Raw genomic sequence first — 18,370 nt, 5'->3', positions numbered from 1 at the left:
ATTTCTAGGGAACTTGGGGTGTTGAATAGGATTCAGAGTTGAGTGACCAAGCTCATGACGTCTGTGAATGTTCCCTATGAAGATAGATTGAAGGTGTGTGGGTTGCAGAGTTTAGCTAACATGAAGAGGAGAGGGGATATGACAGAAACTTATAAGTTACTAAAGGGATTCTATAAGATATTGGCACAAAAGAAATATGGGAAGTAGGGGGAAAACAAGAGTTCACACTTGGAAGTTGCCTAAGAATGTTTGGTAAGGATATGCATACCCTCTGCCTGCAGAGGGGCTGAATGAGTGGAATGGATTGTCAGAGGTGTTGGTGAGCTCTCCAACAGTGAATAAGTTTAAGGAGGTATGTAATAGGTATTGTATTAATGGATCATGTGGGTCTCCTGTAATGAGTCTTTTGACTCCATGGTGTATCCCTATAAATAATAATATAATTTAGGTTAAGATATTGCAATAACAAGAGCAGCAATAGTTACACACACACACACACACACACACACACACACATATATATATATATATATATATACACACACATATGGAGGTAGATTAATTGTGGGTGCATAGAATATTACGGAACCTTTACCCAAATACAGCTATGGGATTAGATGGTATACCAGCTTGAATTATGAGAAGCTGCTAGGGAATTGGCAGTGCCTTTGACCACATGTTTAAGTCTCATCTCTAGGTTGGTCCCAAGAAGGTGGAAAGATGGGAAAATAGTTTCTGCACATTTGAGATGCCAGTACTGATATAGCAAATGACTGATTACTGACAGCATCTTGGGATTTGTGGTTAAGGTATTGGAGAAGTTGGTTAACATATTCATGTCTGGGTGATCATAGCTCTCTCATCGTCACCCTACCTATCTGATGGATCAAGAGAAAACACTGTCCTGCAGAAATTTTGTGCTTGCATTTTGGCAGATGCACTATGTAAAGTAACAGTTATTTAATTGTGACCAAATCTGCATGGGGAAGGGGCAAAGTGCTTGTTTTAGGATAATTAGAAAACAATAAGGAAGGAGAATGCTATATTTGGATTACTCAAAGGCGTAAATATTTTAATACTAAACCATGTGAAAATCTGAAATCTAAAGGGAAGAACAAGTGAGAGAAATAGACTCCTCTGACTCCATGGAGGTTAGATGTTAATAATAAATAAATTAATTAATAATAAATACTTGTATTACTGGCAAACAAATTATGTTTTGTTTCATTTTCTAAGAAATTTCTTTTGTTTACTGAGGATCAGGATACATAATATCCAATCATTATCGGAATTATTCACACTTTTGCAAATCCTACATTCATTACTTTTGTTTGTCAGCAGCTTTTCTGTCTTATCAGTAATAGATATTCCACATATGCTGGTATTATCTGTTTCTGAAGGCTGGAATAAAAATGTTTCCTCCATGAAAAACACTCCATCCTCAACAGATGCTATACTGCAGAAACAAGAAAAATGAGTAGCTTTTATCACATACTGTACAAAGGCATTTACAGTCTAAGCAACAATTAGTGTAATTAGAGAGACAACTGGAATGACACTCATAATGGAAAAACACTCCCCTCCTACAGACTATGCTGCATACATGCAAACAGAAAAGATTTATTGTAGCAATAAACAACAGCTGTTTATAATGCAGTCATTGGATACAGAAAAACACACAATTTATGTAAAGCAAAAAGATTATGTGAATATATATAACTTGAAATCAGTTTGTATTACATTTGAGATATTTGAAATCATCCAGATACTTCATAAATTCTAATTTAAGAAATAAAATTCTACCAAAAAAAGTTGCAACTAACATGCTGTTATTATAAGCTTTGTGAAAATGTGACCACTCACACTGCGGAAGTGGCATATATGCACTAAAGCTAGTTCCTCACCAATGGTTTATGCACATGCAGACTGTCTGGCATGAATGTGTTAAAGGAAAATTTCAGGAAGACTTTTGACAGGATACTGCATGGAATTCTGGTAAATAAATTACATCACACAGAGATGGATATGAAGTGGATAAGAGGGTGGTTAATTGAGAGATATAAGACAGTAGTTATATAGTTATAAGGGGTAGTCCAATAGAAGGCCTGTGACTAGCATGGCAGGTCTATGGAATAAATCTTATGAGGATAGGTTGAAGATTTGTGAGTTACAGAAATTGATTGATAGGTGGAAAAGGGGTGATATGATTGAGACACAAATTGCCAAAAGGTTTTTACAGGATTAATATAGAAGAAATTTTTCAAAACAGGTATAGTGATTGGAGAACTAGGGTCATCCTTGGAAACTGAGCAAGGGTGTGAGGACTAGATATTTTGCTTGAAGAGTGGTGAATGAGTGGAATCGGTTGCCAGAGTCTGCCATGGCTGTCATTACTGTGAATGAGTTCAAAACAAAGTATGATAGATATTGTGCCAATATTGCATAGCGCTTGACATAATGTTTAGGGTCTCTATCAGTGAGTCTTCGACACCACAGAGGTGCTAATGTAGTTATATAAGGCTTGGAAACCCACATCCCATTGACATTGTTGAGATTCTGCTTCAGAGACCAAACATGATCTTTTTCATGCCATTTCAAGTCTCTGCTTACCATCTTAGTGTAACATTATTTGTAAACATTATCTATCATCAAAAAAACTCTCATAAGCATCCATGTCACATTACGATACAAATCTGCAGACTTTTGATAACAAAACAGAGATTATGCTATCCATGCAACCACCTAAGCCAGTGATTATTCACATGCTAATCCAATGAGTTTTATTGTGCTAATTTATTATTATTGTGGTGCTTTATGAATCTGGTAATAGTATATAAATAATACTCTTAATTCAAAGAGTTGTCAACCTGATAACCATTTGAATGGTTACTAGGTTTATAACTACTTCAATTTGGATTTATTAATTTTTAAACTTATATTAAAACAATTTTCTTTCCTTCTAGATGACCAGGCATGAGATAACCATTTGTTCCTATGAATCTGCACCCAATCCTGCTGATCACAAGACACAGGCTTTTAATCCTCAGTCTTACCCAATCCATTAATACGCAGCAAACTCTTTGTTATTAATATTGTGATACACATTGGACAGCAGAAGTAAAAGTTTATATAAGCAATTTTGAATGAAAAGCTTCTAAATTTGTTTATACATAAAGGGACTACTGTATAAAAATGCACTTTGGATAGATCACAAATTGAATAGCTGCTACTAATTGAATAATACTAATTGATCACAACTTTGTATACTTTCAATATGTTTAGTACTTTCGGAGTGTGTTTTGGTTTTCTACGTTCAGAATATCTATTTTTCAACTACTACTAGTGCATTTATTATACTTTATGTACATATGTATATATGTTAATTCTAACAAGCACAGTGCAATTTTTCCATTTTTAAAATTTTTTCCCCTTTAGTTGTAAAATAAAATGAGTGAAGATTAAATATGCTTAGAGTGGGAAGAATAATCTAGTCAGTTTCACACTCTGTAAATAGATTTGAAGACCTAAAATACTTATGAATTGTGTAATATTGGAAACTGCTGTTTTAATATGACTTAATCAGCATCAGGATTAAATAGTTTTGCAGTTTTTGAATAGTTAAAATAGATTATTCAATTTCAGAACTATGCATCTACACAATACAGATTCATGACATCCATTAAAATTAATTATATATTTTGCTAAGTTTTACATTGTTTTACTTGGAGTGTAGGAAGGATTAGAAATACATGAAAGAAAAACTTATTCAGAAAAATATCATAAAAATGAATGTCATTTTTACTTATAGGATGACTGGTTATAGAACTCAGTCAGTAGAATTGCTATCACGATTCTAATTTTCCTACTTAGTGTTGAGTATTTCATACATGAATTCCTGTTAAAATGGGAAATGATGTGCAGGGGCAGATCTAACAGGACAAGCTGGAGCACTTGTGCCAGTTAGTAACTTAATGGTGGTAAAAAACTAAACAATCAGAATTATGTCAGATGTGAAACTCATAAAAAATTATTTATGGTTTAAGATGAGTCAGGAATACTTATTCCTTGCCATTGAAAACAAAGCAGTACATAAACTATGATCAAATCATAAATTCCTTCACTGAGCAGAAAGTCTGTAAATTAAAATTTTGACTTTTATATTTTTGCTGAATTTGTGGTTTGCATTTTTGCCAAACAAAAAAAATACATATTTTCCTTTATCTGGAATACAAAACATTTGTGTTTTTTTATAAAAGCTATAAAAAAACACAAATGAAATGATAAAAGTTTAAAATGAAAATTTTAAACTTTATGATAAAAACAAAAATTGGTCTCTATTCTTCCCCCATCCCACATACTCAGATTTTTTATAGATCTGACCCTGATGGAAGAGCTTTGTTGTCATTAATCCTGGAGGCAATCAAAAGTTCCCTTACAAAGTATGTAAGAGAATTTTATGTAAGGGGTGATACTTTTTAATTTTTTTAGATCCTCTTTTTCCCTTTCTGTTCCCATTACAAAAATGTTATAATTAAATAATAATAATAATAAAAATGAGGTGCTTAAGGGTCAAAACTGTATAACTGAGAGGAAACCTCCACATAGCCTTTAAAGGAATGCGGAAAATGAACCAGGACTTCTGACCTAATGTCCAATCCTCACCTCGTGGTACACCCTGTTGGGTATCTACTTGGATACTGAACGAACGAGGATGGGCTGGCAATTTGGGATTTAGCCAACCAAATTGTATTCTTATTGGTTAAATCAAAATAAAAAATGATGGTACAACATGACAAAATTTCATGCCGGCTGGGGCGTCGCCAGGTTAAACAAGGCCAACATTGTTTTCCCCAGGGAACCAGGGCGAACAGCAAAAAGTCAGCTACTGGAACAAATCTGAAAACAAACCCCAATTCAACATCACCAGAGTTAAAGATCGGTACTATCAACATAAGAAGCCTGAATGGCAAAGAAATGGAGCTAGCTAAGGAATTAGATAAGTACCAGATCGACATAATAGGGGTGACTGAAACAAAAAAGACCAAAACTGGTGAGATCTTTCTGAGCAATAAATACAAAATGTTATATTCAGGCAATGACAATCAAGCAAAAGAAGGAGTAGCCATAGTATTCAACACAAAATACGAGGCTAATCTTCTTGAATGGCAGTCAGTCTCAAGTAGAGTAATGTGGGCAAATATGAGAATGAGAAACTGGACAATGAGACTTATTTGTGCCTATGGTCCCACAGAAGGTTCTACTAAGGTAGAAGTGGAGGAATTTTTTGAGGCTTTAGAAAAAGCAACTGACACAATGAAAAAGGAAAAGTTGGTCCATGTTGGGGATCTGAATAGCAGAGTAGGAAATGATTGTGAGACATACAAAAATATTTTGGGAAAATTTGGAGAAAACAGCAGAGCTAATAATAATGGCAAATATCTGTTGGATTTCTGCTCAGGACATGGACTGGTTATTACTAACACCATGTTCCAATAAAAATGTGCACAAATTCACATGGAGAGAAGAGGCTAGGAATAAGAAAAGTCTCATTGACTATGTTATTGTTGATAGTGATGGTTTTTCACTGGTGCAGGACACCAGAGTGTACAGAGGATTTGTGATCACTATTTTAGTCTTGAGTAAGATAAAATTGAATTTCATATTGAAAAGAATAACATGTAAGAAAGTTTTAAAGTGAATAAAAGTTGAGCAGCTCTCAGATGTGAACTGTAGACTAAAATACACAAAGATTATTGAAGAAAAAAAAGAGTTTGAGAACAGGAATCAAAGCTTGCAGATTCAGTGGAAAGCCTTGAAGAAAACCCTGATTGATTCAGCCAGAGAGGCATGTGGTGAGGTTGTCTGTAAGGATAGAAAAATCAGAACTCCCTGGTGGACACAGGAAGTTAAAGAGGCAGTGAAGGAAAAGAAGAAAGCATATCAAAAGTTCCTGTCAAATAAGTCAGCTTGTGCTCTTAGAGAATACAGAGACAAATGCAAGAATGCTAAACACTGTGTAAAACTAGCTAAACAAAAGTCATGGGAAGACTTTGGCAAGAATATAGAAAATAAATATCAGGAAGTGGCAAAATATTCTGGAAGTTGTTGAAGAAGCTTAGGAATGGAGGAAAGAGTGCTGTAAAAGGAGTTAGAGATGATAAAGGTAACATGAAAAAGGGAGAAAAAGATATCCTTGAAATATGGAGTAATTACTTTGAAAAACTGCTAAATGAAACAAGCAGCGATGACAGCATAGTGGTAAAAAAACACTGACCAGGCATGCAATCAGGAATACATATCCATACTTGAAGTAGAAAAAGCCATTAAAGGCTTGAAATGTGGAAAGGCAGCAGGAGTAGATGATATTTGAACAGAAATGCTGAAGTATGGTGGTATAAGAGTCTTACAGTGGCTGCACTGCATAGTTCAGAAAGCCTGGACAGAGGGACGAATTCCTGATGATTGGAGTAGAGCTCTCATAGTACCCATATATAAAAAGGGAAATAAAACTGCATGTGAGAATTACAGAGGTATTTCCTTACTGAGTGTTCCTGGCAAGATCTATGCAAGTATACTTGAAAAACGGTTGAGAAGAATTGTGGAAGAAAAGCTTGGTGAAGAACAAGTTGGATTCAGGCCAAATAGAGGCTGTCAGGATCAGATCTTCACTTTACGACAAATGGTCGAGAAAGCATGGGAATATAACAGAGATCTGTATTTAAGTTTTGTCGATTTGGAAAAGACATATGACAAGGTGCCAAGAGAGAAGCTATTCAATACGCTGCAGTTATATGGTGTCAATGGGGCATTATATCAAGCGATACTTAGTCTTTATTTGAGTTGTGAGTCAGCAGTTAGAACTGAAGGAAGTACAGGAAGATGGTTTAGTGTTAAATCTGGTGTGAGACAAGGATGTACATTATCCCCTCTGTTATTCATTATCTATATGGATCACATTATGAAGGAAAGTGGTATTAAACATGAAATCAAAATTGGAGATGTTAATGTCAGCTCTTTGCTTTATGCGGATGATGTTATACTTCTAAATAAATCCGCTACAAGTCTGCAAGATTCTCTAACTAAATTGAATAGCTGTTGTAATAGATATGGTATGAAGGTCAGCAATAAAAAGACAAAGACAATGAAAATAGGCAGAATCATTGAAAATGTCAACTGTGTTGTGATGCAGAACCTGTGGAACATAAAACATTTCAGCTATTTAGGCACGATTTTTACTGAAGATGGTAAACTAAATATAGAAATAGACAACAGAATCAGCAAAGCTCCAATGGTGGGAAGTCAATTGAATAAAATCTTATGGAATATTCTTGTTGAGAGGCTTATACGCTGGTTAAACATGATAACTAATATTTAAGGAATTGACAGCGTATACTAGAAATATAGATTAAATAAACTTTAATATATACTTTCCGATATTTCGGCGAACGTCACGTTGCCATCTTCTTGGGAACTTACTACAAAGACACGTGCACACAAGTACTAATAACAGCAAATGAGACTGAAGCTAGGAAGCTAGCGTTTTCCTAAAGTCCTGATGGTGCCCCCTGGCGGGCTGTATTGGTAGTTCTTGGCCTTTGGGCTGAAGTTCTTCTGATAAAAGTTTCCCAAATTTGGGGCAGTCTCATGCATCCAAATTTGTTGAGGTTTGGCATGTTCCTAAGGGCCGAGGCTGATTCCATGAATAGTCTTTCATACTTGAACTTGCTGCGGTGTATTACTGTGGCTTTCTTCCATCTTATTCTGTGGCGAGTGTCCAGAGCATGGTCTGCAAGCCCAGAGTGGCTGTACTGGAAATCGGATGTAATCCTTGTGTTCTGAGTCTGAGATTCTGATATTTGCTGTCCTGCCTGTTTGGCCAAAGTAGGACAGCTTACAGCTGCAAGGGACCTGGTATACACCAGGTAGGTCTAGGGGAAGTGGTTGGTCTTTGGTGGAGCGGATAAGGGATGCCAGTTTTCTATGTGGTCTGTAACAAGTGGTCAAGTCATGTTTTTTTAAGATTTTATTGATTTTTTCCGAGGTGCCTCGGATGTAGGGAATGGTGATGGATTTAGAGTAATCTTTTTTGTGAAGGGAGGGGGTGGTGGGTTGTGGATAACTGGGTTAAGTATTTTTTGGAGGGGGTAGCCGTTGGCTGAGAAAGTGTCACAGATGTGATTTAGTTCAGTGGTTAGGGCTTGATCATTAGAACAGATTATTTTTGCCCTGTTGCATAATGTTTTAATAACTCCATATTGTTGTGAGGGGGGGGGGTTGTTGGTGAATGTATCTGCCTATTTGGGTGGGTTTTCTATAAACTGAGAAAACCAAGGTTCCATCAGGTTGGCGGGTGACTAGTGTGTCTAGGAAGGGGAGGTTATTGTTTTCCTCTTTTTCCAGGGTGAATTTGATTCTAGGGTGTTGATTGTTCAAGCGTGTTCGGAAGGAGAGGAGTGAATCCGGGCCATGTGGCCAAGTAGCGAAAACATCATCAACGTAGCGAAGCCATATGGTAGGTTTTTGTGGGGCTGAATTTAAGGCTTTCTCTTCAAACGTCTCCATGAAGAAGTTGGCCAAGGGTGGGGAAAGTGGTGAACCCATGGCTGTCCCCTCTATCTGTTTGTAGAATTTTTCCTGCCAAACGAAATAGCCTGAGTTCATTGTAAACTGAAATAGGGCTGAGATATCGGGAGGAAATTTAGCTTGGATTAGCTCTAAGGTTTCTTTGAGGGGGACATTCGTGAATAGGGAGGAGACATCAGAACTGACCATTATGTCATTATGTTGGAGTGTAAGGTTTTTCTATACTGGCTTTGAAGTGGGCTGAGTTTTTTATGTGTGATGGTGTACTGCCGGTATAGTGTGAGAGCGCTTTGGCTAAATGCTTGGCTAGTTTGTAAGTGGGGGAATCAGTGCCATCCACTATGGGACGTAATGGCACATTTTCTTTGTGTATTTTTGGGAGCCCATATATGCGGGGGGGTCTAGAGTTATAGGGTTTTAGTCTGTTGGTAATCTCCACAGGCCAAGAAGTGACCTTCTTAAGGAGCCTATGGAGTTTTCTAATTTGTGAGTTGGTGGGATTGTAATCAATGGGGAGGTAAGTGGAACGATCTAATAATAAAGCCTTGAGCTTACCTGTGTAGTCTTTAAGATTGAGTACCACAGTGGCGTTCCCCTTATCCGCTTTGGTGATCACTATTTTTTGTTTCTCTTCAATTCTTGTAGTGCCTTGTATTCACTAATGGATATGTTGGATTTTGGAGGTTTTGCTTTATTGAGAACACAGGCTACATCCAATTTAATATCGTTGGCGATGTGGTTTGGAAGTTGGCGAATCTGGCGTTCAATTTGGATCATTAATTCCTCGGCCGGTAATTTCTTAGGAGCAATGGCGAAGTTGTGACCACGTGACAGAGCGTGGAGTGCTTCTGGCTTTAAGGTAGCTGACGAAAGGTTAACAACAGTGTTGGTTTGTAGTTTAGGTTTGGACGCCGAGTTCTTTATTAATTTATCAAACTTGTTGATATGTCGGCTCCGTACTCGTTCAAATTCTTTCTTAGCTGCCTTACACGAGACGTCATGTAGGACCGACCAAAGCTCGTGATTCAGCGTAAGTGAAAGCTCATTTTCTAGCATTGAAATAGCTCTGTTTATGTCGGCTAGGGAACTGCGTGTAGCGGTAATTTGCTCTAAATCCATCTCTAAATCCAGATTACTCTAAATCCATCACCATTCCCTACATCCGAGGCACCTCGGAAAAAATCAATAAAATCTTAAAAAATCATGACTTGACCACTTGTTACAGACCACATAGAAAACTGGCATCCCTTATCCGCTCCACCAAAGACCAACCACTTCCCCTAGACCTACCTGGTGTATACCAGGTCCCTTGCAGCTGTAAACTGTCCTACTTTGGCCAAACAGGCAGGACAGCAAATATCAGAATCTCAGAACACAAGGATTACATCCGATTTCACCAGTACAGCCACTCTGGGCTTGCAGACCACGCTCTGGATACTCGCCACAGAATAAGATGGAAGAAAGCCACAGTAATACACCGCAGCAAGTTCAAGTATGAAAGACTATTCATGGAATCAGCCTCGGCCCTTAGGAACATGCCAAACCTCAACAAATTTGGATGCATGAGACTGCCCCAAATTTGGGAAACTTTTATCAGAAGAACTTCAGCCCAAAGGCCAAGAACTACCAATATAGCCCGCCAGGGGGCACCATCAGGACTTTAGGAAAACGCTAGCTTCCTAGCTTCAGTCTCATTTGCTGTTATTAGTACTTGTGTGCACGTGTCTTTGTAGTAAGTTCCCAAGAAGATGGCAACGTGACATTCGCCAAAATATCGGAAAGTATGTATTAAAGTTTATTTAATCTATATTTGTAGTATACGCTGTCAATTCCTTAAATATTAGTTATCATTTGGAATAAGAGAGAAATTAGTCGAAACACTAAATTAGCTGTATACAAGACAGTGTTCAAACCAGTTTTAACTTATGGATCTGAGAGCTGGGTCAGAAGTAAAACACTTGACCAAAGACTAGAGACCACAGATACGAGAGTCCTGAGAAAGATTATAGGCGTGAACAGATGGCATCAATGGCAAAATCATATTAAAAACGAGGATATTAGGAAAGAACTTGACATTGTCAGCATCCAGGAATGTGTTAGCAGAGCTAATCTCAGGTGGTATGGTCACTTAAACGGAATGGGCGAAGAAAGATTAGCAAAACAAGTGTTCCCTGCCAGGTTGGCAGCAAAACGACCCAGAGGAAGACCAAGATATAGGTGGATTGATACAGTACAAAGTGCCTTAGACGATAGAAATATAAGATCTGATAATTTTGGAGTCTTGACAAGTAACAGACTGATTTGGAGGAAAATTGTAGATAGGAAATTGATAATGATGTAATTTTTTTCATGTAGTACTATCATATCCTGTACACCCCTTGAGGTACATGGCAGGAATTTGATGATGATGATAATAAAAATGTATATAAATACTTAAAATTTTATCTTTAAATTTTATATAAATGTTTTGTTGTTTGTCACTTTAATAACTATGGCCACCTGCCACAATGAGAGAAATCTATTTAAAAAAAGTTACTAAAATATATTTTTATATGTATAAATTATTATTATTATGTGAACCTCCAAGGAGTCCAAAGACTCGTCGAGGGGAGGGCACCTACTCTACAACAAACTGCATGTACTATCATCATCTCCACCAACACCATCTACTACCCATCACAACCACTAGTATTTTCACAATCACAAACATCCATGCCCACAGCGGGATTCGAACTCGGAGCCTTTTGGCTGAAGAGTGGATATGCTAACCACTCAGCCAACCAGGCCAGCAAACAATTCTTGACACTGTTCAAAGAAGAGCAATTTAATGCATAGATGATTCCACCCTTACAGATTTACTTCAGTCTCTATCTCACAGACTGTTTTGACATGTGTCTATTCTACTAATACTTCAATGGGCATTGCTCTACTGAATTGATAACCATTATTCTTCCACTTTCTGTTGCACCTGTTAATACAAGAGCATCAGCACTGAATCTGCTTGTTTTCCTCTTTTATTCCATCTACAAGAATAATCCTTGGAACTACTCCCTTTCTCATGAAGCTCCCAAATAACTATAACATGCCATTATTCAAAAAAAAAAAAAAAAAAAAGTCAATAAACTTCTCAGTGGTTCCTCACATGCCACTGATATGCTTATAGGTCCTTTGAAGTCTCGTGTATGGGATAAAAAAAAAAACGTAGTTCCATGAACATTTTACATATATTGTTCATGAAATTATATAAAATCATAAGCAATATAATATATAAACATAACACGATTCCATCTGAATTTTTATCTTGGCCTCCAAAGAGCCTAAATCATACTTTCTTCAGCACTTGTACCTATATCTGGAGCCACTGACATTTAATTTTGCTTTTGAAATTTATTTTCACATTTTTCTTAAAGAAGTTTTCTTGGATTTGATATGTAAATACCTGAAGATATCAGTAACATATGCATTAATCTCCTGTATTATTCTATACTTCATAAACACTTCCTTGAGAAACTGTTCTCTATCGTTTTAACATCTTTATTTCATGACTCTTTAGAGAAGTAAACTTGATGCTTCAGAATGTCAACAAACAGATCCTTGTTTTCTTAAAACTTGGAACTTTTTCTTATTTTCAGAAACTTGATCTTGTTTTTATCTTTGATAACTGTTTGTTGCTTTTTAATAACCAATTTGTAGGAAATATCAAATTAACACTCAAAAAAACCTTGTCCATACAGGGGAGAGTAAGCCTAAATTTCTTTCATCTACTGGTATTTTTGATACATTATTTATCAGTATTGTCAGTCTTTTTTGAGGTTGCACCACATAAATAGTACCTCTGTGCCGATGATGACACTGTTATACACTATCATTCATTGTAATGTCATTCTGTATTCATTGATATTTCGTTTTCATTCAGCTGCATTGTTGTACATTCAAATTGTTTTATTCAAGTTTATATAATCATGTGATTTGCAGGATAAGATCTTCATGGGTTTTCAAGTGTTCCATAGAAAATAGGCTAGGATTTCTCCTTTCATAATAATGGTCAAATCTGAATCTCCAGCTTTCAAAAATAGGACCAGATTTATATGTAAGCTATAGTTTAGGGCCTCACATTACAAGGGATACCTCTGCTTTGGGTATAGGTAACCTGATATTTCATCAATAGAGGGGCCTATTAGAAGTTATAGCTTAGGGTTTATAATAACCTTAAATCCGGTCCTGTTTACAGGAGAAATAAAATTGTTCTAATTGCTCCTAGATTTAACCCCAAATTTTTGCTTTTGTAAACTTTGGACAGAGCCTGAGTACAGTGCTATTTACATATCAGTATGATTTTTTTAATTTATCCAACTTTAATGCCATTAACACTTCTTGTACAGGGTACTCTTACATCTCTTAGCACAATGTTTTCTCTTTAACAAATAATGTGAAAGAAATATTTTCTCTTGTTCACAAACAATATTATGTTGGTAACAATTAGTAGAAAGTCTGTCTTCAGGTATACTTTTGTGTAAGCTCATCTGAAGAAAGGAATTGTGATATCGGTGCTAACACAATTGAAAATTTATTTCTAGACTTCTGTAGTTGCAAATTCTACGCTGTAAAGCTTCATTTGTTTAATGTACTTGAAAGGAGTTTTCTGAGACTGCGCATTTTCTGTTTTTCCTCCAGTTGAAAAATATTGCAATCTCTTGAAATTTGTTTGCAGGAGATATAGAACAGGCTCACCTGCAAATGACTTAGTATAGTTAATCTTTTTTTTTATTAAGAAATCTAATTTATGCCAGGATGATTGCAACCTTGTCTCTTAAATTATATGTTGCTATTGGAAAAATTTTCTTTGAAGATTACCATAGGACTCTGAATACACATTTGGAAATGCAACATTTTCTTTAAAATTCTGATTATGAGGCTATTGTAGTAAGCCACACTTGATAAAGTAATATATACACATGTGTCTTAAAAATGAAAATAGTTGAAATGTTTTTTTTTTTTTTGGGGGGGGGGGGGGAATATATATATATATATATATACATACACAAACACACACTGTATTTTTCGATAGATAACATGCACCCCCAAACATTTTCATCACTCTTTTGCTGCATAGATAACACATGCACCAACTAGCGGTAGAGTTAGGAAGTACAGACAGAGAATGGAGGAATTCTTTAAAAACATGTGCATTGCTAGTAGCAGTGGTCGACATGGAAGACAGAAGTACTTCTCGGAAAAAATCCTACACAGTGCAGTTCAAGCTTGAAGTGGTAGAAGTAGCAAAGAAAAAAGGGAATCGTGAAGCTGGTAGATTGTTCGGTGTTGGAGAAAGTAGTGTTTGTGAAAAAAGGCTGAAACAGTCCTGAAATGTTTACATACGAGGAAACGTGCTGTGAGGTTTAGAAGGTGCTTGTGGCCAACCATAGAAAACAAAAACTGTTTGATTGGATTGTTAGTGAAAGAGCTGAAGGTATGAGAATATCTACTGTCTGTGTGTTGCAGGAATCGAAAAGAATTGCGCAAAACGGTAATATATAAAGGATTTCAAGGCCTAACAATCTTGGGTTTTTGGATTTATGAAGAGAAACAATTTAAGTGTGCACTCCACTAGTGTTGGAAAAAATTTGCTGTGCAACTGGGAAGCGAAAGTAGCTAAATTTCGTTTGTTTCTGAGAGAAAACTTGTGTGGGGATTGATGCTTGTCACTTTGGGAATATGGATGAGGTTCCGTAAGTTTTGACATGCATAGTTCTAGGACAGTGAATCTGAAGGGAGCAAAAGAGTTTCAGTTGCTACAACAGGGCAAAAAAGGTCTAACTTTACTGTGGTTCTATGCATAACTGCAGATAGTTCCAAACTGCCACCAATGGTGATTTTCAAAAGAAAAACTGTTCCAAAAGGTTGAGATTCCAAAGATATTATTGTTACTGCTAATGATAAAGGTTGGATAAATTCCGAGGTTATGAAATTTTCGTTGGAGAATGTGTGGCGAAAGAGAAAAATGGCATTTTCAACCCAAAATCTTTGTTAGTGTTGGATTCGTGTAGGGCACGCATGACAGCAGAAGTTAAAACAATTGTAAGTATTCCATATTGGCCATCATTCCAGGTGGTTTAACAAAAAAAAAAAAAACTCCAACCCCTTGATCTTGCAGTAAATAACCCATTCAAAGACTATTTGCGGAAAGACTGGATGATGAATAGCATCCATGAATATAACAAAACAGGGCAGATGAAAAGAACGTCATATAAAGATATAGTTACGTGGATTGTAGAAAGTTGGGCTGCTGTAAGTGAAAACTGTGTTAGAAATGGTTTCATTAAAGCACAAGGGAATGTAGTAGTGTCCAGTGACAATGATTATGAAGCTGAAGAAATACCAAACGAAATTTTTAATTCAATTGATTCTTTCAATATCGAGTCTGATGAATTTTTTGGATTTGAATAGTGTAATGTTCAATAAATATTAAGTAATACTTCTACTTTAGTTTTGTTATTACATTTGATTTATCTCTCACACTTTCAAATATATACCATGCATATTCATTTTTAACGAATTTAGACTTTTTTTGTATAGATAATGCGTGCGTTATCTATCGAAAAATACGGTATATATTATAGAGAGAGGTAGCTTCCATGGTTCAGTCAATAACTTTGAATCCTTTAGCTGGAAAGACGTGGTTTGAATCTTGTCTAGGAGATAAAGAACCTTTATAATGCCTTTTTAGCAAAAGTCAGTTAAGTGATTTCTCATATAGAGATAGCAGATCTTTTCCTCCTGGAAACTCAAGTTTTTCACATAACGCAGACAAACTGACTGGCCGTGAAATGCACTCAATTGACAGGAATAATAGACTATGCAGATAGGATTAACCATTCTATCATAACATTAAACAGTTTTCTATAAACTATTAATTAAAGATGTCAAGAAATTATATTCTTGGTTTAATCCTTTATCCAACTATAAGCAAACAAAGTTTGCACCTAAAGTAACTTCAGGACTGGGAAACTCGTATATAGAGGCTAATGACTTCACATCACTTGCCTTAGTATCCCATAATGCAAAGCACATATCCTTTCAGACATGTATAATGCTATGCATTATGGGAAGGATCTGACCTTTATTGAGGTGTAAAAGTAAAGGGTTGCTCATCATATGCCTGCTAGAGTAGTTAGTATAGGGTGCAAGAGAGCCTGATAGTATTAGGAGAAAAAAAAGACAGATAGCATGAGAGAGAGAGAGAGAAGGTCTCAGCTCTTTTATATCATCATATAGCCAAAGGCTATCGGTTTTCCTTTTTCACCAATCTCATATAGATGAACAACCAAAAAACCAATTGAAACCAAAGCGCAAAGATGACTGTTATCCAGGTGGTTAGCACATCTGGGTTAACCATCTTGAGTTGGCCTTCTCTGCCTGGGATTGTTCTCCAGTCATCCCTCTGATTAACTATAAGACTACATTGAAAGAGGATGGAACTATTTAAAAAAAACCTCTCATAGCAAGAATAGACAGAATTTTACCCCCACCCTGGGTGAATATTGCATAATGTGTGTGGTCTACACCATCTAGTGATAAATTTGATATCTCCTGGAATGCTTCTTTCTAAATACAAAAAAAACCGTCTGAATGAACAATAAAATTTCCACAATACAATATTATAAAGCATTTGGATGTCATTGCTGGTTTTCAAATCCATGTTTTTTTCTAACCTTCCATAAACCGTATTTTAATTCGTTAATTATGAAAATCAAAATTCTCTTCCCACTGCTGACAGGTGGTGGATATTGTAAAAATAAATAACCTGTTCTGTTGTAAATAGTGGCATGCCCAACACATTACATAATCTGTTCCAAATACGCAGAGCAAGAGGGCAGCTGTATAATGCATATTTTACTGTTTCCAATTAGTAAGATGTTACAGATTGGATCTCTGATGTTAAAGTACCTCCATTTGATGGCATTGACTGGAAGGCAACATATGCAATTCTCCAAGCAAGATCTTTCCTGTTAGGGTACCCTTGGAGCTTCAAGTTATGAAACAAAATATTGTTGTCAGTACCCAACTGTGGAACTTCGCAGCAAAAGAGATTAAAGAATTTTTTATACCAAATGTTAATTTTTTTTTTTTTAATGGAAAGAATGTCAATTCCGGAGTGTTCAGGCAGTCTTAGAGTTAAGCACAGAGTGTTGTAATATTCAGGAACAATCTCAGCTTTTGTACCTTTATAATCATTAACTCCAAACAGGGGAAGATGAAAACCCAAGTAGTACCATTGAAGGTCTGCACACGTGTGATTAGTTTGCAATATTTTATGGATTTTTGAAGCTGTATTGCTTAAATAGCAGAATCTTAAGACTGGGAGTCCAAATCCTCCATGCTTCATTGATAGTTTAAGAAATTCCTTTTTAACTTCTTGGTATTGGCTAGACCAAAAAAATTGCACAGGTTTACTATATAATTGCTTTTCTTCAGCTTCTGTGATGTCTGTAATATTTATTATGTACAAATGAGCAGGAAAGACTATGGTTTTGAGTGCTATGGCTTTAGAAGAAAAGGAGAGCAGCCCTATTTTCCAGTCTTCTAACATTTCCAAGTTCTTGTACATAAGCTCTTGGACTATGGTAATATTGGGTAAGTGGAGAAGGGAATTCCAAGTATAATGAGGGGGTTCTCTTTTATGGTTGGCCCAAAAGGAATGCCTCCAAGATCCCACTTTCCATAAACTTTTAATTTTGTCTTCTCTGCATTAATAATTAATCTGCTGCTTTTGCTGAATTTTTCCAAAATACCAAAATATATATGGAATCATTATCCTTAAGTTCTGACTACATCGGCATATGCTAATACCTTATTTTCCTTTTTAGTTGAAGTAACTGTTATTCCTTGCACAGAATGTGTATTGCTGACTTGTTGTGAGAAAGGTTCAAGAACCAATGCAAAGAGCAGTGGACTGAGAGGGCAACCTTGCTTGACTACTTTTTGAATTTTTACTGGGTCTGACAGGAACCCATTAACTAGGAGGTGGGTGGTTGAATTGGCAATGGCTCCTTTAATAACAGATAGCAGTTTTTTACCTAAACCAATTTGCTGGAGGATGTGGAATAGAAAGGGATGCCAGACATTATTGAATTCTTGAGTAAGGTCTACTGATAACACTGCCATCGACTGCTTTTTCTTGTTAACTAAGCAGATTAGATCACGTAGCAGAAATAGATTAAATTCTACCTGCTCAACCTGGTACTCCATAAACCTGTGTGCTTTTAATTATATATTTCATTCCCACTTTGAGCCTGTTATTGATAATGAGGAAAAATATCTTGTAGTCAGTATTAGATAGAGAAATAGGTCTCCAGCTGCTGATTAAGGTGATCTCTATTAGGTTTAGGAATGAGGCTTGCTACAAATTCACTTGGTATGTGTCCTGATGAGAGAAAGGAATTAAATAGGTAACTAGAATGGGAAGATTAAAATCCCAGGCCTGGGGATTTTCTTGTCTGGCATTCTTTATAGGCGGTGGTAACTTCAGATGCTGTAATAGAGCTGTCATGCCCATCTTGGATATGAACAGGAAAGCCATTAATGTTTCAAGAGTTATAATTTCCAAGAGTACTATTGTCTTCAAACAGATTTTTGCAGTGTTTTTGAAAGGAGTCAAGGATGTCTTTAGTGGTGGACATGTCCTCTCCATCAACACAGATTTGAGTGATAGCCCTTTCTTTGTGAAACTTTGTAAATTGTCTATTGAAGAATGCAGCTGAAGGGCTAAGTGCTGTTGTATTCTTAT

General features: G+C 36.3%; 1 protein-coding gene across 1 annotated transcript in view; it reads left to right on the top strand.

Moving 5' to 3' along the window:
- The window catches only part of LOC150107565 (PITH domain-containing protein CG6153), a 109,173-nt gene extending 105,682 nt beyond the window's left edge, over positions 1-3,491 (top strand). Inside the window, exon 6 of the mRNA XM_090391388.1 lies at positions 2,964-3,491. Within this exon, the coding sequence (XP_090247514.1) occupies positions 2,964-3,065 (102 nt within the window). The 3' untranslated portion in view covers positions 3,066-3,491. The remainder of the gene's footprint in view (positions 1-2,963) is intronic.
- The last annotated feature ends 14,879 nt before the right edge of the window (positions 3,492-18,370 follow it).

Source organism: Typopeltis vanoorti, chromosome 4 (genome assembly GCF_054136105.1).
Source record: "Typopeltis vanoorti isolate ZY-2024b chromosome 4, IOZ_Tvanoo_1.0, whole genome shotgun sequence".
Taxonomy (NCBI): domain Eukaryota; kingdom Metazoa; phylum Arthropoda; class Arachnida; order Uropygi; family Thelyphonidae; genus Typopeltis; species Typopeltis vanoorti.
The sequence above is the reverse complement of the archived record's forward strand: the minus strand, read 5'-3'. Positions and strand labels throughout refer to the sequence as shown.